The sequence below is a fragment of the Bos mutus genome, chromosome 2 (genome assembly GCF_027580195.1).
Source record: "Bos mutus isolate GX-2022 chromosome 2, NWIPB_WYAK_1.1, whole genome shotgun sequence".
Classification (NCBI taxonomy): Eukaryota; Metazoa; Chordata; class Mammalia; order Artiodactyla; family Bovidae; genus Bos; species Bos mutus.
Genome location: NC_091618.1, coordinates 218,354 through 238,335, shown reverse-complemented (window position 1 = coordinate 238,335; position 19,982 = coordinate 218,354). Strand labels below are relative to the sequence as shown.

At 59.7% G+C, this 19,982-nt stretch overlaps 1 protein-coding gene across 1 annotated transcript; it reads left to right on the top strand.

Moving 5' to 3' along the window:
* The first annotated feature begins 145 nt into the window (after positions 1–145).
* Positions 146–17,877, top strand: ARHGEF19 (Rho guanine nucleotide exchange factor 19). The gene is given in 18 exon segments (XM_070381816.1): positions 146–394; positions 738–1,076; positions 7,288–7,421; positions 7,423–7,732; positions 8,169–8,456; positions 8,588–8,696; positions 8,770–8,846; positions 9,135–9,397; positions 9,939–10,099; positions 10,214–10,366; positions 10,591–10,720; positions 10,861–10,935; positions 11,110–11,199; positions 11,349–11,509; positions 14,423–14,581; positions 14,884–14,963; positions 16,800–16,904; positions 17,294–17,877. Coding segments are annotated over 16 exon segments (2,424 nt in total). The 5' UTR covers positions 146–394; positions 738–1,076; positions 7,288–7,316; the 3' UTR covers positions 17,452–17,877.
* Positions 17,878–19,982: the final 2,105 nt, after the last annotated feature.

Sequence of the window (19,982 nt, the reverse complement as noted above, 5' to 3'; positions counted from 1 at the left end):
GGGAGCGGAGAGGGCGGGGCCCGCCGGGAGGGGGCGGGGCCGTGATTCTGTGGGCCCTCCGGCTCGGCCTGGGGGCGGGGTGCTAAGTCTGGGGGCGGGGCAGTGAGCTCGTGGGCGGGGCGGGGCGGGGCGGGGCGGGGCCTAACTGGGAGCGCTGGAAGCTGAGTCCGGGGGCCGGACTAGAGGGCAGAGCCGGCTGAGGGTACTGCTAACCTGGCCGGGCCAGGCTCTAGGGTGGAGAGGGTGAAAGTGCCTATCGTGGGGCCGAGGGCCTCGCGGGACCACGCGCCCTCCGCAACCCAGGTACAAGGGCTTTCCCGACGCGAAGAGGAATCTCACTCTTGTCTGCGGGAAGCCGCTGGCTGTGCGTCTGGGCTTCATCATCACCTTCGAGGTAGGCTAAGCCCTCTGGGCGCCGGACAGACCAGAGTCCAAGTTAAGGCTGTGCCGCCGACTGGCTGTAAATGGGACATATTACAGAACGGGATCTACTTCATGGAGTCGCTATGAAGACTTCTGGCAAGCACGTGCACAGCACAGTTAGGTGCCCAGTGAATTAACTGATGTCACGACTGATACTAATACCTCTTGGTCACAGTCCTGGAACTCCTCCTAGCTTTGCTCAAGATCCTTTTTCTCCAGCTCTGATTGTTACAGGTTCTTAGTGTAGGAGTTGGAATTGTACCTCTGTGTCTTTGGGCAAATGACAACCTCTTTATGCTTTGGCTTCCTTACAGGTGAAACAGAAGTTATTTACTCCCTAGAGTTGTTGTGAGGATTAATTGAATGAATCCCCAGAACCCCTCAGAATAGTGCCTGGCAGCACCGACTCAATGGACATGAGTTTGAGTAAACTCCGGGAGTTGGTGATGGACAGGGAAGGCTGGCGTGCTGCAGTCCATGAGGTCGCAAAGAGTGGGACACGACTGAGCGACTGAACAACGAAGTGCCTTGTACTTAGTAAGCGCTTGGCAGAGTAAGATCGCTAAAGCCATCGTTCTCTTTCACCGCTCCCTTCTCCCCAGCCTCTCATCGCCTGGCTCGTGCTCGACCTGCCAGCCTCCCTGGCTAGCTAGGTAAGGCGCGGCCTGGCCGAGCAGGCTCTGCGAACAACGCCGAGGCGCTGCTTGGGTCAGAGCGGTTGGCGGGCCCTGACCCCGCCCCTGACCCCGCCCCTCTGCCCACCCCAGGCCCAAGGTCAGCGTTCTGGCCCCGCCCCTAGCTTGGCCCAGAGGGAGGATTGGCCGCTGGTTCTCTCTTCTCCGCTGGGCCCCGGCCATCACCCAGTCTCGCCTGCGCCACGCCCCTGCTTTTGTATTATGTCCACCAGAGCCCTTTCTGCTCTGGAGGGTCCTCCGCTTCGGCCTGACCCAGCCTTGCTTTCCGTCCGCTGCAGCAGGAGACGCTGTCCCTGGAGCCCAGGACGCAGGGTCCAGAGAAGTGAGACTTCCTTTCCAGGACCCTAATTCCCCCAGGATCCTCCCTCCTTTGGGGGCCTCTGCTTCCAGCTAGGAGTCAAGGCTACGGTACCTTGGCCAGCGGCCCCAAGGTCGGCCCAGGAGTTGGGGTGAGAGGGCTGGGGCTCTCTGAAAACCATTAGCCCTGCATTGCCTCCCTCTGCGCGTTCCCAGTCTCCTGCCCCTTGAGCAACACTGACAATAAATCTCTCTGCGCCCCGCAGTGCCACCTCCCCACGGACGCCTTGTCCCCACCCCCTCTGTGCAGTGTCTCCTCATTACGTGCCGATGTTCTGGGGGCCAAGGTGGATATGAAGGAGTGAAGGGACCTAACCTCTCCAACTGAATGGTTACCAGTTGGCAAGGGAGAACTCATGGGATCTAGGAGTGGACTTCGAAAGGCCCTGTGCTCATCAGGGCCTTTAGTACACCAATAATAATAAAAAGGGGTTTAGTTAGGTCAGCTGAGACACCTCCCAGTGGACTTTCACACACTCTTCACCAGACCCTCCCCAAAGTCTGGTGAGGCAGTACCAGGCAGTTGTTGAGGGCACGGATTGGTAGTGGAGTCACAGACCTGGGTTTGAACATTAATTCTGACTTTTATTTGCTGTGTGACCTTTGGCAAGTTTAATTTCATCATCTGTAAGATAGGGACTTCATAGAGCTGATGAGAGATTTAAATGGGATAATGTACTTAACCTGCTCAAGTCTCACGTCCTCAACTTGAAAGTGGGAGCAGTTACCGCGTCTATCTCACAGGGTCGTGGTGGAGATTAAATGAGTATTTAGTGTGTGAAGTGCTCAGAACAGTGCCTGGCACATTAGTGTGTAATAAGAGTTACACACTAACAGGAGCCCCAGTACTTGTGTCCACTCACATTAAATGAAGTGAAGTGAAGTGAAAGTCGCTCAGTTGTGTCTGACCCTTTGCGACCCCATGGACTAGTCCATGGAGTTCTCCAGGCCAGAATACTGGAGTGGGTAGCTGTTCCCTTCTCCAGGGGATCTTCCCAAACCAGAGATCGAACCCAGGTCTCCTGCATTGCAGGCAGATTCTTTACCAGCTGAGCCACCAGGGAAGCCCAAGAATACTGGAGTGGGCAGCCTATCCCTTCTCCAGGGGATCTTCCCAACCCAGGAGTCAGGTGAATTCTTTACCACCTGAGCTGCCAGAAAACCTCGTTATAGGTGCTGTCGCCCGCCTCGGCGAGGACCAGCACCCTGCAGAGTCCTCAGGGTCCCTGATGAGTCCAAGGCTCATCATTCTCTGGGATGCTCCCCAGCCCCAGGAAGTCCCCTGAGCACGTCTCTCACTTGGGAAGCTGCAGCGGAAGGGTGACCTGTCCCCTGGGAGGGAAAGCAGTGCCTCCTTCATCTTTAGGATGTCGGTCTGGGGTCCTTTCAGAGCCTCTCCTGGGCATAGGACTCCCATTGTTCCAGCCCCCCTCTTGTACCCCAGACTGGCCAAACCGGTTCTGGGGAAGGGGGGCGGGGAGCAGGCACGTTGAGACAGCCGCCTGCCTGCCTGCGAGGTTCCCTCCGCCCTCGCCTCCCCTCTCCCTGCCCCACACAATACCCGGGAGCTTGCATTGCCTGGCTCAAGGGCCATGCTGGCATCGCCCCCTGAGGACCTGGCTGCGACCCCAGAGCCCCCAGGGCAGCCTGGAGCCCGGGACCGCGCTGGAGGCTGGACGGAGCTCCCTGGTTGAGGTAGGGCCCCCCGGCTGCCAGCAGCCCCATCCTCCTCCCACCAGTCTTCCCAGAGAGTCCTTTGTGCAGCCTCCCAGGCCTCTGATCCTGGCCCCCACACGCTGGTGGCCTCTTGGGCTTCCACAGCCTGCGTGGCCTGAGTCTCCTTTCCAGCCATGACCTCCCACTTGGCTCCCTCCATTGAGAAGAAGAGGGGCCCTGCAGGGCCCCACTCCTCGGGCAGCAGGGCAAGGGGCACCATGGAGGGGGCAGGGAAAAGCTGGGCACAGGAGGTCAGAGATGCTTTCTCCGGACCATGCCAGCGTCTAGGGCCCCTCCCTGCCAGCCTTGAGGAGTGGGTCCACTGTCCATGTGATGGGTACCCCGTGGATGGGACCCTCTGTCGACTTAAAAAAAAAAAAGCACAACCTGAGAGTTGTGAGTTACGTTTTATTCGGGGCAATATAGGGACTGCAGCCCTGGGAACAGTTTCTCAGAGCTACTCCACAGACGGGACGCTCATTCCCAGGCCCAGTCTACGATTCGTCTCAAGTCACACAGCTGGTCCATGTCACACAGGGCTTTGAATGTTGGCAGGGGCTCTCCCCTGTGGGTTCCCTTGCCTAGTGGGCACCCGAGGATCCTGTGATCAGGTCTCGAGCAGGGTTACCTGGGACCAGTCTCTTCCTGGGAGGTTTTTTTTTGGGGTCTAGGAGAAGGAAATGGCAACCCACTCCAGTGTTCTTGCCTGGAGAATCCCAGGGACGGGGGAGCCTGGTGGGCTGCTGTCTATGGGGTTGCACAGAGTCGGACACGACTGAAGCAACTTAGCAGTAGCAGCAGCAGCAGCAGCAGAGATAAGCTATAAACACTCTAGCACTGAGGTTGAGTGGACCACATCCACAGAAGGCCACAGAGCTGGGATCCTGGCTGGATGGTCACTCTCATTGTCCATTGGCCTGGGCAGAGATGGAGGCTAACCCACCCCTGACCTCCTCCCCGGGGACCTGCCTCCAGCCTTGTCTCCTCCAAGGAAGCCTTGCACGTCTCCCTCCATTTACCCAGCCTTCTCTTCTGAGGCTTTAGTATGGAGTGCTCCTTGGAATTCCCTGGCGGCCCAGTGGGTAGGACTCAGCACTTCCACTGCACGGGGCACGGGTTCCATCCCTGGTTGGCGAACTAAGATCCCACATGCTGTGTAGAGTGGCCAAAAAAAATTTTTTTTTAATATGAGATGCTCCTGCCCCCACGGTTCCATGTTTTGCTCATTTAACCCTGCAGCTGACATGGGGAGGGGGCTTCCAGAACCCAAGTGGAGAGACTCTCCCAGAATATGAGGGAGCAGAAGCACACGCGTGTTCCTGCACAGGCGTGCCGACAGAAGCAAGTGGCGCTTCTGTGTGAAGGACTGCTGATTCCAGCGGGAAAAGAGACCTGTCTGGTGGCAGTGGTCCCCCATGTCTCCTGCCACATGCTCCTACAACACAGGGTGCGTCTCAGCGTCACTGCCTCGGTTTTCCTACCTGTGTAATGGCCCAAGCCACCCTTGTGACTAGAGAAAGACTCAGGGTAGTGACGATCAACTGCAAAGCTCCCACTCTGTGCGAGCTGCTTTACGTGCATTATTCTTTTTTTTGGCCACACCACGCAGCATGCAGGATCTTAGTTCCCAGGGAAGTCCCCTTGCATTATTCTTACTTTTTTAATCTTTATTTATTTTTGCCTGTGTTGGGTCTTAGTTGCGGCACGTGGAGTCTTCCTTGGCCGCCTTCGGGCTTCTCTCTGGCTGTGGCGAGTGAGGAGTATGTGGGCGCTCTAGGTGAGGCGCATGGACGGGCTTTAGTACCCCCTGCCCCAGGCACATGGGATCTTAGTTCCCCGACCAGGGATCAAACTCGCATCTCCTGCATTGGAAGGCAGATTCTTAACCCCTGTGCCACCAGGGAAGTCCTCTTAATTCTCCTATCAGCATTTTGAAGCATGACTATCCTGTTCACCAGATGAGGAAACAGACAGACTTGCTCCCTGTGGGGAGGGCCCAGAGAAGTCCATGGTGCTTAGGAGCAGCCCCACCCTGTGCTCCAGGCAGGGGGTGGAGAGAGAAGGGGAAGCCGGCAGAGGGGCTGCGCTCAGGGGGGCCGGGGCACAGACCAGCGGCCCCCACTGGGTCTTCCCTTCTTCCCTGCCCCGCAGGCTCACTGACACTGTCGCTGTTGGCTTTCGTGGCCTTCTCCCTCTCTCTGTGTACTGGACCCCTGGGTATTCCAATCAGGACAGTTTGCTATCACTTCCTTCAGGAAGCCTTCCGGGAATGCCTGGGTCGAGATGAGCCCAGCCCTCTGCTCTGACACTTCCTCTGGGCTGGTTCTTTCCAACCTGGATTGTAACTGTTTTTGTTTTGGCTTCCGCACGAGACTGGCAATCCTGCAGGGCATGAGACATTTGCCCATCTGTCTCCTCCGGTTTTTCTGGGCCTCACGTCTGTCTCTGAGTATCTGGTCTGTCTGAAATGCTCAGTGTCTCTGTCTCTGCCTCCATCTCTGGGTTCCTGAATGTCTCAGCATCTGTGGTTTTCCGGTTTGGAGTGCTTTGGGGTCTCGGTTTCTGGGTCGCTCTCTAAAGCATCCCTGTCCTCCAGCCTCAGCCCCTTGGTCTCTCCGGCTCTGTCTCCTGAGTGTCCCGGCCCTGCCAGGCAGGCGCTGCCCCTTTGGCCTGAGCCTCTGGGGAGGGGTGCATCCTTGCTGCCCAGCCTGCCCACAGCGAGGCCAGGCCCCGGGAGGCCCCCGCCCAGCCTGCTGCCTGTTCCCTCCCTCCCTACCCGTCTGCCTCACCACAGGGCTTGATGAATCAAACTCTTTGTCTGGGTGGGATCTCCCCAAGCCAGCTGGGCAGAGACAGGGCTTCCCCTGCCGGAGCAGCCAAACACCATCCGCAGCGGGCCTTGGTGGAGAGGTGAGGGGCTGCAGCGAGGGGCCGGGGGCCAGGGCTGGCGGACTCAGACCCCGCTGACTGGTAGGCCTGTTCTGAGGCTCCAGCAGCCTCGCCGGGGATGACTTCCTGCCCGAGAGGACCCACTCAGCTTGTCTTGTTCCTGGGGCTGGGAGATGGGGTCCCCTCTCTCACCCCAAGCTGGGGGGCTGGGACTCTTTCCTGCCCTTCTCCTGGGAGGGCCCAGCCTGTCCTGGGTGGTGGCCTGCCTGCCAATCTGTGGCCCTCCCAGCCAGCTTGGCATGGGTGTGGGGACCACTCAGTACTGAAGCCTGCAACTCTGGGCACAGGAGGGGGGGCTGGGTGACACCAACAAGGATCTCCGGCCTGTGTGTCTGTATCTGCTTCATGGTGTTGTGAGTGTGAGTGGAACAGGAATACGAGAAAACCTGAGCGGATATGTAAATATCTGACGGCTCAGCGTGTGTTTGCGAAAGTGAGTGAATATATGTACTTGTATTAAAAACAGTGTGTGTGTGAATGTGTGAGCCTGTGAATTTGGAATGTCTGGGTGTATCTAAAGCTCGTATGTCAGTGTCTGCAGCTGGAAGAAGATACATGTGGATGTACGTGGAACAGAAGCGGGTCTGTGCGGCAGCGTATGCATCTGTGTGTCTGATCACATGTCAGGGAGCTAGGAAATGCACGAGGTGCTTAAAGGCACAGACTCAGAGCTAGGCTGCCTGGGTTTGAATCCTGGCCCCACTGTTTACCAGATAACCTCTCTTTCTCACTTTCCTCACCTATAAAATGGGGCTAATGACAGTATCAGATCAGGGGGCCTCCCTGGTGGTCCAGTGGTCAAGAATCTGGCTTCCAATGCAGGAACTTGGGTTCGGTCTCTGGTTGGGGAACTAAGATCCCTCATGCTGTGCACCAACTTGAACCTGCGAACCACAAGTAAAAGAAAAAAAAAAAAGCACCAACTCCGGGTTGTTGGGGCTTCAGAGGATTAAATGAACTACTGTGTGTAAAGTACTTGGCCTGTCATTAAGTAAGTGCCAAGTAAGCATTAGCTGTCACCATAGAATCAAGTGTGTGAGTGTGCTGTACAGCTGTGTGTGCAGGAGACTTCGTCCAGGCCTCCAGGACACAGTGCTCACGGGCCACTGCTGTCCTGTGTGTTGCTCTGATGCCTTCTCCCCTGCAGGCCCTGGTGGGTGGTGGAGCAAAGGAGGAATGGACTGTGGGCCACCCACCGCCCTCCAGCCCCATCTGGCTGGGCCGCCTGGCACTGCCCACCGCCCAGTGGCCATGTGCCAGCAGGAGAGCCTGTCCTTCGCGGGAGCTGCCCGTCCTGCAGCCTCCAGGCCCCATGTGTCTGGACCTCTTCCCCGTAGCTCCGGAGGAGCTGCAGGCACCTGGCAGCCGCTGGTCTCTGGGGACCCCTGCTCCCCTCCAGGGGCTGCTGTGGCCACCGGCCCCCGGAGGCGCGGACCCCGAGCTCTCCACCAGCGGGGGAATGCGGCCTAGCCGGGCTGGCAGCTGGCCACACTGTCCTGGTGCCCAGCCCCCAGCCTTGGAGGGACCCTGGAGTCCCCAGCACCCACAGCCACAGCGCCGGGCCAGCCACGGATCAGAGAAGAAGTCAGCCTGTGAGTCACTCCGGGGGAGGGGGTGGTGGCCGGGGGAGGATAGGGGAGAGGTGGGGGAGGATAGAGGAGAGGTGCGGGAAGATAGAGGGGAGGTGGGTGGCTCTTTTAGGACCAGTAAGCCCCCAGATTCCACAGACAGGCAGGACAAGCGATAGATCTTAGGGATAAGGGACGGGGCTCAGAGGCGGCAGGTAACTTGTCTGAGGACACACGGTGAGCAGGCGTCCTTCGCCTCCTGAGCCTCTGCCCCCTGCAGCAGGTACTTCGCTTTTTCTCCACCCCTCTGGCTGACCGCATTACTCTAGGAAAAGATCCTGGCAAAACATTGGCCTTTCTCTCGGGCACATCCCTCTGATGCCCAGGGTCCCAGGGCAGTGGCAGGGAGGGGAGACCCCACTGGATGCCAGCCTGAGTTCTCTCACCCCACCCCCGTCAGGGCGCAAGATGAGGGTGTACCAGCGAGAAGAGGCCCTTGGTGGCCCCGAGGCCCACGCTGTGTTCCTGGACCCAAGTCAGGCCGCGGAGCAGGAGCTGAGCACAGAGGAGCCCCGGCCCGCGGGGCTGCCTGGGCCTGTTCGCGGGGGCCTCGAGGGGCCTGAGCGGAGGCGCTTCTCGGCCTCTGAGCTGATGACCCGCCTGCACTCTTCCCTGCGCTTGGGGCGAAATTCAGCAGCCAGGGCACTGAGCCCAGGGTCAGGGTCAGGCCCCGGAGCTGCCCGAGAAGGTACCAGCTCGCCCCGGGGCTAAGAGCAGGCAAGAGGCAGATGCGGGGCGGGGCGGGATCACTGCACACCTGAGACGCGTGTGGTGCCCAGCACCGCTCTTGGGGCCTCCCTCAGCTCTGCCCCTCTGCAGGGAAAGCGTCTGGAAGAGACTCGCGCAGTGTAGAGATGAGGATGGACGCCACGGCGACGCCAGCTCCTGTTGACCTGAGCGGGGTCCCCGGCAGCTGGCCGGAGCCCAGGTATCACCTCCCACCCCAGGCTCGGTCCGAGGCGGGGAGGGGCGGTGACGGGCCCTGACGCTCCGTTTCCCAGGCTGGATGCGCGGGAAGAGCCGGCGCCCGGGCCCCGGAGCGCCAGCCAGCGGCGCCAGTCCCGGTTCCTGCTTAACTGTACGTGGGGGGGTTCGCCGAGGGCGGGGCTGGGAGCTTGGGTACCGGGAAACCGGGATCTGGGGGCTGAGAGGTCGGGCCTCTGTGGGAGGGAGAGACCGGGACCATGAGTGTCAAGTACAGGGGGCAGCATGCAGGAGGTGCCCAAGGTTCGCGGGATGAGTGGGCGAGTGACCCGAGTCACCAGTCCCGCTCCTCGAACCGTCGGAAAGACTGGTTAGGCGAGGCGGGCCGCGGGGACAGGGCAGGGGGCCGGCGGGCGCCCCACGGCCTCCGCTCTCCGCCCAGCTGTCCTCTACCAGGAATACAGCGACGTGGCCAGCGCCCGCGAGCTGCGGCGGCAGCAGCGCGAGGAGGAGGGCGCGGCGGACGAGGCTGAGGGCGCGGAAGAGGGCCCGGGGCCGCCGCGCGCCGACCTCTCCCCGAGCAGCTCGTTCCGGGAGCAGCGCGCCGCGCGGGGCTCCACCTTCTCGCTGTGGCAGGACATCCCCGACGTGCGCGGCAGTGGCGTCCTGGCCACGCTGAGCCTGCGCGACTGCAAACTGCAGGAGGTGCGCCCGGGCCGGGGGCGGAGGGGTGGCCCAGGGGTCGGGGGCGGGTGGGTGGCAGGAGGTGGTCTTGGGGGCCGGCGAGACTGCAGGAGGTGCGCCGGAGCCGGGGCCGGGGCGGGGTCAGCGGGAAAAGGCCTAGGGTGCGGCAGGACCAGGGCAAGGACCCTAGACCGAGACCCCCGAAAGCGGGGCCTGGGAAGGAGGAGCGGCGCAGAGGGTGAAACGCAGGGTGCACGCGCGCCCAGCAGGTCCTAGAGCAGGAACCGGGTCGGCGGGAGGGCGCACCGAGACGCCAGGGCCGGTAGATCCGGGCCCCGCCGGATCCGTGTGGACTGCAAATTTGGGCTCAGCTGGGCTGGAGCCGGAGTAGCAGCAGGAGGCTGTCTCTGAACCCCACTTGGCGCTAGATCCGGAGGGGGCTGGAGAAGTAAAGGGGACCGGAGCTGCGCTGAATCTAGGGAGGCGGTATCCAGGGCTGGGGTGTGCTTGGTGGGCGAAGCGAGTGCATTCAGGGTTCAGCCCTGCATCCGCCCTCACTCAGGCCAAGTTTGAGCTGATCACATCCGAGGCCTCCTACATCCACAGTCTGTCAGTGGCCGTGGGCCACTTCTTAGGCTCGGCCGAGCTGAGTGAGTGCCTGGGGACACAGGACAAGCAGTGGCTGTTCTCCAAACTGCCCGAGGTCAAGAGCACCAGTGAGAGGTGAGGCAGTGGCCCGGCCTCGAGGGGAGTCAGGCAGCCAGGCTGCAGCTGGCTGGGCTCCTGCCTCTGGGGTCTCCTCCTGGCCCCAGCCCTGACCCCTGGCTGCCCTTTCAGGTTCCTGCAGGACCTGGAGCAGCGGCTGGAGGCAGACGTCCTCCGCTTCAGCGTGTGCGACGTGGTCCTGCAGCACTGTCCGGCCTTCCGGCGCGTGTACCTGCCCTACGTCACCAACCAGGCCTACCAGGAGCGCACCTACCAGCGCCTGCTGTAGGCGGGGCTCTGAAGGGGAGCGGCGAGGGGGGCGGGGTTCCGGTGGCAGTAGGTGCAGAGGCCGGGCAGAGGAGGGCTGACCTGGGGCGCCTGCCCTGGGCTCTGACCACGAGGAGGCCAGACCTGCCGAGGCCCCGAAGGACCAGAGGGGCGGCTGGAGGCGGGATCCCGCGTTCGGGGCCCCCTGTCATTGCAGACCCTCTCCCGCCCGCACTGTCCAGCCTGGAGAACCCCAAGTTCCCTGGCATCCTGGCTCGCCTGGAGGAGTCTCCTGTGTGCCAGAGGCTGCCCCTCGCCTCCTTCCTCATCCTGCCGTTTCAGAGGATCACCCGCCTCAAGATGCTGGTGGAGGTACCTGAGGGCACGAGGCTGTGGGGAGGACTGGGTAGGGGAGAGACCCCTTTATCCTCACAGCCCCTTGGGGCGCCCAGGGCAGAGCAGGGTGCCTGGGAGAGGCCACACTGCCTCGCTACACTGACTCCACCTTCCAGAACATTCTGAAGCGGACAGCGCAGGGCTCTGAAGATGAAGACATGGCCACCAAGGCCTTCAATGCCCTCAAGGAGGTGAGCTCAGCAGGGAGGAGGTGTCTGGCTCCCAGGGGCCTCCCCGGAACCCCTGTGTGTCTCTAAAGGAGCCTCAGGCTTCAGAGTCCCTCATCTCCAAGTGAGGGGCCTGAGGCTGGGCTGCGGGAGCCTGGGCTGGGGGCGCTGCGGGTGATCTCCCCATGGTCTCCGCAGCTGGTGCAAGAGTGCAATGCCAGTGTGCAGTCCATGAAGAGGACAGAGGAGCTCATCCATCTGAGCAAGAAGATCCACTTTGAGGGCAAGGTATCCGCCCTCAGCCGGGGAGCTGGGGTACCTGGAGGGGCAGCCCTGTCACCTCCTCTCTGGGGACTGCAGGCCAGTTCATCACTGTCCAGCCCTCCACCCCCTGCCCTCTGCCCCTGGCCTGACCCCTGCCTCCTCCATCCTCCCAGATCTTCCCGCTGATCTCTCAGGCCCGCTGGCTGGTTCGGCACGGGGAGCTGGTGGAGCTGGCACCCCTGCCCGCGGTGCCCCCGGCCAAGCTGAAGCTGTCCAGCAAGGCGGTGTACCTGCACCTCTTCAATGACTGCCTGCTGCTCTCCCGGCGGAAGGAGTGAGTCTGGGCAGGATGGGGGTGCTGGTGGGTGAGACTGGAGCTCTCTTCTTCCGCACCAGTGGGCTCACAACGAGTCCACCTGCCAGGTTCTGCTGCCAGGGCACCCTAAAGCTGAGAGGCTCCCCCAGGAAAGGCAGAGCCGGGGCAAGTCCATCTTCTGGAGAATCAAGGGCTGGGCTGTGTGCCAAGAACTGTGAAGCTGCTCTGAGCTTAAGCCAATTGGAGCAGAGTCTAAATGCACAACCGCCCCTGAGCCGTAGTGATAATAACGAACATTTGAGCACTTTTCCTGTGCCAGGCATGCTACGTGGATTTTCCCCTTTAGTCCTGAGTGTCTTTCTGGAAAGTAGCCTCCCTGGTTATTCTCGAGATCAAGGAGCTAGTGAGAGCAGGAACCAGGGGAGGTCAGGTCTGTCTGACGCTAGATCCCAGGCTCTTTACTGCGCTCTCCTGTCTTCCATCTGTCAAACAGAGGCTACCATGTAGGGAGATGCACTGTGATAACAACACATGAAGAGGTTAGCACACAGCCTGGCGTATACTGAACACTCACTCAGCATTAGCTGTGATTATCATAAGTCTGGGAGACTCCCTGAATGAAGTAAGCCTTAAGGATGGAGGGATGGATGTCTTATGCCATGGAAAGAGTTCAGTTCTGATTTATTTATTCATTCAGTGAAGCATCATTGAATCCCCATTCTGTATTGGGTCCTCCAAAGGGTGTTGGGAACTTAGAGAAGCTTACAGGCGCTCTCGCACAGTGAAAATAAATCCTGAAAACCACCTATTCAGGGTTTTGATGGAAGGGTTAACTGTAGTATTCCCTGGTGTGGGATGAGATTCAGTAAAACTTCATAGAGGAAGGGACGTTTGAATTGGGTGTTGAAGAATACGTAGGAGTTTTCCAGGTAGAGGTGCCTGGAGAAATACAGCCAAGTCACAGAAGCATGGAGAGCAGAGTGTGTCTGGGGGGTGATGAAGCCCAGTGCGGCTGAGTTTGTAGAAAAACGGGCGAGAGAGGGAAGCTGGCGTGTTGAAAGCCACGGCAGAAAGGTTGGATTTTCTGAGGGCATGGAGAGTTAAGCGGAGGAGGCCAGTTTGGAGAACAGACTGGAAGGGAGAGACCAGAAGCTCCTGCAACTGCCCAGATGAGCGCAGAGGCTCCAGAAGTAGCAGTGGGCATGGGGACCAGTGAGCTCCGGGGACAATAAGGACGCAGACGATAGGGCACAGCTGCTGGCCGGGTGAGTGGCGGGGAGGAAAGAAGCGAGTGGAGGCCTGAGTGGCCTCGGGGGATTCACTGGCGACTTTCGGTGGAACGGGGAACTGCGGAGGGACCTGGTCTGCAGGGGAAGATACTGGTTTTGTCTAGGCCGGCTGACAGGAAGGGACTACGGAACACCCTCCACCTACCCACCCGCCCACCTTTCTTAGAAGGGTTTATCAGACCCGAAGAGTGGGGCTGGCAGAGTCAGGTGCTGTGATACGGCAGCACACGAGCCAGAGTCCACCTCCTACACTGGTTATGGAGACAGACACAAAGCAGTCTGCAGATCTCAGCAGGGAAGCTGCCCAGGCGGCTGTATGAAACAGAGGCTTCAGAAAGAGGTTCAGAGAGAGTGGAAAGTGTGCCTGGGGCAGGGACCGTCTCCATCACCTCCCGCCAGGTCAGTGAGCCAGGGAGATCAGGGTCAGGGACCGTCTGTATCACCTCCCACCAGGTCAGTGAGCCAGGAGATCAGGGTCAGGGACCGTCTGTATCACCTCCCACCAGGTCAGTGAGCCAGGAGATCAGGGTCAGGGACCGTCTGTATCACCTCCCACCAGGTCAGTGAGCCAGTGAGATCAGGGGCAGGGACCGTCTCTATCACCTCCCACCTCTGCCAGTGAGCCAGTGAAATCAGGGGCAGGGACCGTCTTCATCACTTCCCACCTCTATCAGTGAGTCAGTGAGATCAGGGGCAGGGACCGTCTGTATCACCTCCCGCCACGTCAGTGAGCCAGTGAGATCAGGGGCAGGGACTGTCTGTATCACCTCCCGCCTCTGCCAGTGAGCCAGGAGATCAGGGGCAGGGACCGTCTTCATCACCTCCCGCCAGCTCAGTGAGCCAGTGAAATCAGGGGCAGGGACCGTCTGTATCACCTCCTGCCAGGTCAGTGAGCCAAGGAGATCAGGGGCAGGGACCGTCTCCATCACCTCCTGCCAGGTCAGTGAGCCAAGGAGATCAGGGGCAGGGACCGTCTCCATCACCTCCTGCCAGGTCAGTGAGCCAGTGAGATCAGGGGCAGGGACCGTCTCCATCCCTCCTGCCAGGTCAGTGAGCCAGTGAGATCAGGGGCAGGGACCGTCTCCATCCCTCCTGCCAGGTCAGTGAGCCAGTGAGATCAGGGGCAGGGACCGTCTTCATCCCTCCCACCAGGTCAGTGAGCCAGGAGATCAGGGGCAGGGACTGTCTCCATCACTTCCCACCTCTATCAGTGAGTCAGTGAGATCAGGGTCAGGGACTGTCTGCATCACCTCCCGCCTCTGCCAGTGAGCCAGTGAAATCAGGGGCAGGGACCGTCTGTATCACCTCCCGCCATGTCAGTGAGCCAGGAGATCAGGGGCAGGGACCGTCTTCATCACCTCCCGCCAGGTCAGTGAGCCAGTGAAATCAGGGGCAGGGACCATCTGTATCACCTCCTGCCAGGTCAGTGAGCCAAGGAGATCAGGGGCAGGGACTGTCTCCATCACTTCCCACCTCTATCAGTGAGCCAGGCAGATTGCAGTCCTCATTTTGCTAACTGCCCTGTGCAGCCTCGCTTTCTTGAGGAGGGTCCTAGGGACAGATGATGCCTTCTCTTCTCTTCCAATCAGCAGTCACCTCGTCCCGAGGGTGGGTCCAGGCTGACCTCGCCCCCCTGTTCTAGGCTGGGGAAGTTTGCCGTCTTTGTTCACGCCAAGATGGCTGAGCTGCAGGTGAAGGACCTGAGCCTCAAGCTGCAGGGCATCCCCGGCCACGTGTTCCTCCTTCAGCTCCTCCACGGGCAGCGCACGAAGCACCAGTTCCTGCTGAGGGCCCGGACGGAGTGAGTGGGCCTGGGTTTAGGGAGCAGACCCCCCAGGCAGGCGCACGGCCTTTCATCTCTGTCTCAGGATGGTGGCCTAAGGCTGGAGCTGGCAGGGACGGCATCCAGGGGGCCCTGGACCTGTTCTGTGCCCATCCTCAGAGCTGGGTGGGCGCTGGCTTGGGTGGGCCTTGGGGTGGAGACAGCTGACCCGGGTCCCACGTCTGCGCGTCATTCCCTGTCCTCCCAGCCCTGGTTTCCCCACCGTGGCCCCGGGAGACTGCAGTTCTCATGTCGGGACAATTCAGCCTCCCTCTCCCTAGGAGTGAGAAGCAGCGGTGGATCTCGGCCATGTGCCCCTCCAGCCCTCAGGAGGACAAGGAGGTCATCAGCGAGGGGGAAGGTAGCAGCCTGCCCCCCACCACGAGGGCCACGTTCCCGGGGCTGGGTGCCGCATCGCGCTCCCCTTCCCCCCGGCGCTGGGCACCGTGTTACCCGCGGGGCCGGCAGGAAGAGGGGTCAGCCTGGGGCGGGGTGGGTCTGCGAGACCCTGGGGGACGGGCGGGCTCCACGTGCAGTCAGCACGCTGGAGAGGATGCAGCCTTGCCCACCCCCCCATGCCATCCCCGCAGAAGCCCCTCTTATGAGTTAGAAAACAGATTCGCAGAGGGCAAGTGGCTTGTCCGGGTTCAGCGGTCAGCGGCCGAGCTGGGACTGGAACTGCGTCTGTCTGTCGCTCTGCATCAGCTGCAGAGAGGACAGCAGCAGAGTGGCCGGGAGGGGCACGGGTGGCGGCAGGCCGAGGGATCTGCTCTGCTGATCCAGAGGCTTCTCTGGGCGTGAAATGAGGCCGGTGAGCCAGGGTGCAGCCCAATCAGAGGACGCCTTGGTGTGGTGGGAGCCAGGTAGTTATGCAGGGTTTTTGAGCAGGGGTGTTAGGGCTGAGCCAACGAAAAGGAAGGTAAGAAGCTCGTTTCCACCCAGTGATTTCCATGTGCTGGGGTGCCGAGGACTTTGCATGTGCCTTTATTTTCTGCCTGCAGTGAGGGAGCCCCAGTTCGATCGCTGGCTCGGGGAGGTCACCTGGAAGAGGGAATGGGTACTGCTCACGACAACCCCCTTACGTAGATTCATTCTTCGTATCTGAGAACACTGAGGCCCGGGACTGTTAGGCAGCTTGCCCACGGTCAGTGAGCTGGGATTCAAGCTTGGTCTGGCTGCGAGGCTGTGGTTTTCCTGACACTCCCAGTCCACCTGGGAGTGTGGTCGAATGGGCTGAGGCCTGGACTGGAGTTGATTCTCTAACTGGCGCTAGAGGTATTTGGGCTGGAGAGTGAACTTGCCCCTCCAAGGAGGTGGTCAGGGAAGGCCCCTGAAGGATGGGGATGGGCAGCCACGCTGGTGTCTGGGAAGAGCACTCTTGGAAGGGGAAACAGCCGTGCAAAGGCCCTGAGGCAGGAGGGAGCCTGGAGTGTTTGGGGAACAGCACGATGACAAGTGTGCAGCTGAGCTTGACCGAGGAGGAAGAGGAAGATGAGGGAGATGAGGTGAGGAGGCGAGCAGGGGCAACCTAGGCTGTGCAAGGCTTTGGAGGCTGTGGGAGGACTTTTATTCTCAGAGGAGCGGGAAGCCCTGGAGGGTTGTAAGTGGCCGTGGTGGGGTTTGAGTCTCCGCTGAGAAGGGTGTGTGGAGGGAGCATCAGAGCAGCATGACTTCACACGAAGGGTGCGTGTGTGCTGTTGCGTCCGACTCTGTGCAACCCCACAGGCTGCAGCCCGCCAGGCTCCTCTGTCCAAGGGATTCTCCAGGCAAGATTACTGGAGTCGGTTATGATTTCCTCCTCCAGGGGATCTTCCCAACCCAGGGATCAAACCCATGTCTCTTTTGTCTCCTGCCTTGGCAGGTGGATTCTTTTTTTTTTTTTTTAGGTGGATTCTTTACCACTGTGCCATACAAAGGGGCCGTTACTGTTTTGTAGAGACAGACCAGGAGGTCAGGAGCAAAATACTGAATTGAGCTGGGAAGCTGGGAGCCCAGGGCACAGAAGTGGTAATCGAAGCTCGGAGGCACTGGACTCACTTAGCACTCGTGTTTAGGGTCGGAGAGGAGAGTGGCTAGGGTGGTCCGGCGATGAGCTGCAGTAGCCGCTCTTTCTTTCTTCCCTCCCTCCCGCTATTTTCTCCCCCCGCCCTGCCCCATCCTACCCTGGGGATTCCCTCATTCTCCCTTGGGTTCTCAGACCACCCCCAGGTTCAGTGTGTCAGAACATATAAGGCATTGCAGCCAGACGAACTGACTTTGGAGAAGACGGACATCCTGGCCGTGAGGATGCGGACAAGTGACGGTGAGATGGACCCCTGGACAGGCCTCCTGATGGGGGCTTTGGGGGCAGGAGGCAGCTAGACGGCTAAGCCTTCACAGGAAAAAGCTACACCAGGGTTCACCCACCACAGCATGCAAGAATCAATTTAGACAAGAAGATGAACTTCCTGCTTGCAAAGGTGTAGGGTTGAGAGTAACCGGTGGGGGAGAAGTGGGGAAATCCCTCCTCGGAGAGCATCGGGAACAAGAGATCACAAATCCACCTACCAGTCTGCGAGAGGTGTGCCCCTTCCTGCCCCCGGGAGATGCTGAGATGGTGTTCTCTCAGCCCCGGGGCGCGGATGGGGCTTGCGCCAGGGCCCAGGTGTTCCTTGGATGCCACTGACGCTGCCCCGGCCTGTGTGCCCTTAGGCTGGCTGGAGGGGGTGCGCCTGGCAGATGGTGAGAAGGGCTGGGTGCCCCAGGCCTACGTGGAGGAGATCAGCAGCCTCAGTGCCCGCCTCCGGAACCTGCGGGAAAATAAGCGGGTCTCAAGTGCCACCAGCAAGCTGGGGGGGCCCACCGTGTGATGGCGGCCGTGGCCCGGGACAGCAACCCCACACCGCCGCCTGGACAGGTGTGCAGGGGACCTGCGGTGTCCCCACGCCTCCCCCCGCCCCGCCGCCCCCGCCACCGCTGCCGCTGGGGCTCCTGTTCTCATGCCCGGCTTCGAGGGTGCAGGCTGGACGCAGGAGGGGTTGCCTCCACAGTCTCCCCTGTCCTCCAGCTCCTCCAAGTCCACAGTTCAGGGATGAGGGTCATTTATGGCTCTGGCTCATGCCCTCCGGAACCTGGCCTCTCCCTTTCTTGCCCTCCACCCGGCACATCTTGGTCCCTCTGGCAGGGACCTGGCTGGCAGGGGCTCTGGGCGCTGGGCCCTATCTGTGCAGACAGATCTGGAGTCTTCTGGCCTGAGCCTGTGTGGGCCCCGGTTGCTGTAACTTACCTGTAAATAAAAGCCCGTAATCCTTTGCTTGGAGTCTGTGAGCCTTATGGTACCGCTTGGACCCCAGCCCCGCTTCCCAGCTAGAGATGGAGGGTTGGGCCTCTCCCATCATCCAGGATTAAGGATCCACCTTCCGATGCAGGGGATGCGGGGTCGATCCCTGGTCGTGGAACTAAGATCCCACGTGCCCCAGGGGGCAACTAAACCCCGGTGCTGCAACTGGGGAGAAGCCCACACGCCGTCAACTGTGGAGCCGGGCTCTCAAGAGCCTGAGCACCACGGCTGGGGAGATCAAGACCTGCAGCAGCCAAGGAAAAAGGTCGGGAGGCTCTCTGACTGCTCACCTCCCCCTAGGACCTCCCCTTCTGTAGAGTTCACCTCTTGACCAGACCATGATGAGAGGAGCTGCATGTCATTTAGACCGCTTTGGGCAAAACAAGAGATTCAAATAGGCTTAAATATTAAGGAGAATTTATTTGTTCTTGGATTTGTTTCTTACAGCTTCTTTAACAAATGATTACAAACTAAGCGATTTAAAAACAATAGGAATTTCTTCTATCCTTTCTGGAGACCGGCTTCCTGAAGTCTTTGAGCCAGAATCCAGGTGTGGGCAGGGCGGTGCTCTGGCAGGGGCGGTGTGCTCTAGGGGGAGTTGTCCCTGGCCGCTTCTGGTGGCTGCCAGCATCCTGCGCTTGTGGCCGCATCACTCCAGGCTCTGCTTCTGTGGTCACATTGCCGTCTTTATGTGTCTGTCTGATCTCCCTCTTATCAGGATACCTGTGGTTGCATTTGGGGCCCATGCAGATAATCTCCCCACCCCATATCTTTCATTTAAATCCCATCTGCCAAGAACTGTCGCCCCTGCCTTTGATAAGATATCATTCCCAGGGTCTCCTCTGGGAGGGCGTTTCTCAGCCAGGGGAGTGGCAGTGTATGCTTCAGGCAATGCTTCAGGCAAGGCCGGACCCAGTGGCTCAGAGATGTCAGTGGCAGCCCCGCTTCCCGATTCCTCTGCTCTGCTGTCCTCAGGCTTCACACTAAGACTCTTCTTCATTTACATCCCAGGTTGAGGAAGAGACCCGCCTTCACCCTACCATCCCCTGTCAAACTCCCAGGACATTTTGGACCTGGGTGGGTCGTAAGGCTCCCGCTGTGCTGATCACAGTGGCCAGGGTTGGTGTGCGCTAACAGACCTCACCTAAGTCGTATGCTTTTCTCTGGAACCAGGTTAATTTCTCTGGAACCCTATGGATCCCCACGTAGGATCACATGGCTGCTGCAAAGGAGGGGTGGGTGCTAGGGTGGCCAACATTCACTGAAACCCAAGTCACCCAGGGAATGGGAGGACCTAGGAATAGTGGCCTTGGGGATGTGAGCACAGCTGAGCGGCTAGGAGCATCCTTCGTCTCTCAAGAGGAGGGCGTGGGGAGAGAAAGCAGATGGGGTCTGCTGAGAGGGTGAAGGTGGGCGGATGGGGAGAGGCTCAGACCCATGAAGTGGGCTTCGGGAACAACTTTCTAACATGAGATGGTGTGGGGAGCCCGGAGCGTATGGGCTAAGCAGACAGACATTTGAATTTGAGTTCTGGGTCCTATGTCTATAGCCAGGGTCATTTTTTAAGGTGGTGTGTGGCATCTTAGCTCCCCAACCAGGGATAGAACCCGTGCCCTCTGCACTGGGGGAGCGGGGTCTTCACCCCTGGACCGCCGGGGAAGTATGATTCTTAAACACAGAGCTCTTACTCTGGAATTACTTTTAAGCTTACAGAAGATTTGCGGGCTTGTACAGTGACTTCTGGACACTCCTTGGCCAGTTTCCCTACTGGTACCGTCTTAATGACCATGGAACAGTTGTTAAAACTAAGAAACCAACATTGGTACATGACTATTAACTGAATGCCAGATTTTATTTCAATTTCACCAAGTTTTCCACTAACGTCCTTTTTCTTTTTTTGGCTCCTTTAACCCGTCCGGGATCCCACGTCGTATGTAGTTATCACGTCTCCTTAGACTCCTCTGACCCACGGCAGTTTCTTAATCTTTCCTCGCCACGACCTTGCCAGTTTTGAGGAGTTCAGCGTTTTGTTAGACTGTCCCTCCGCTGGGGCCTGTGCGA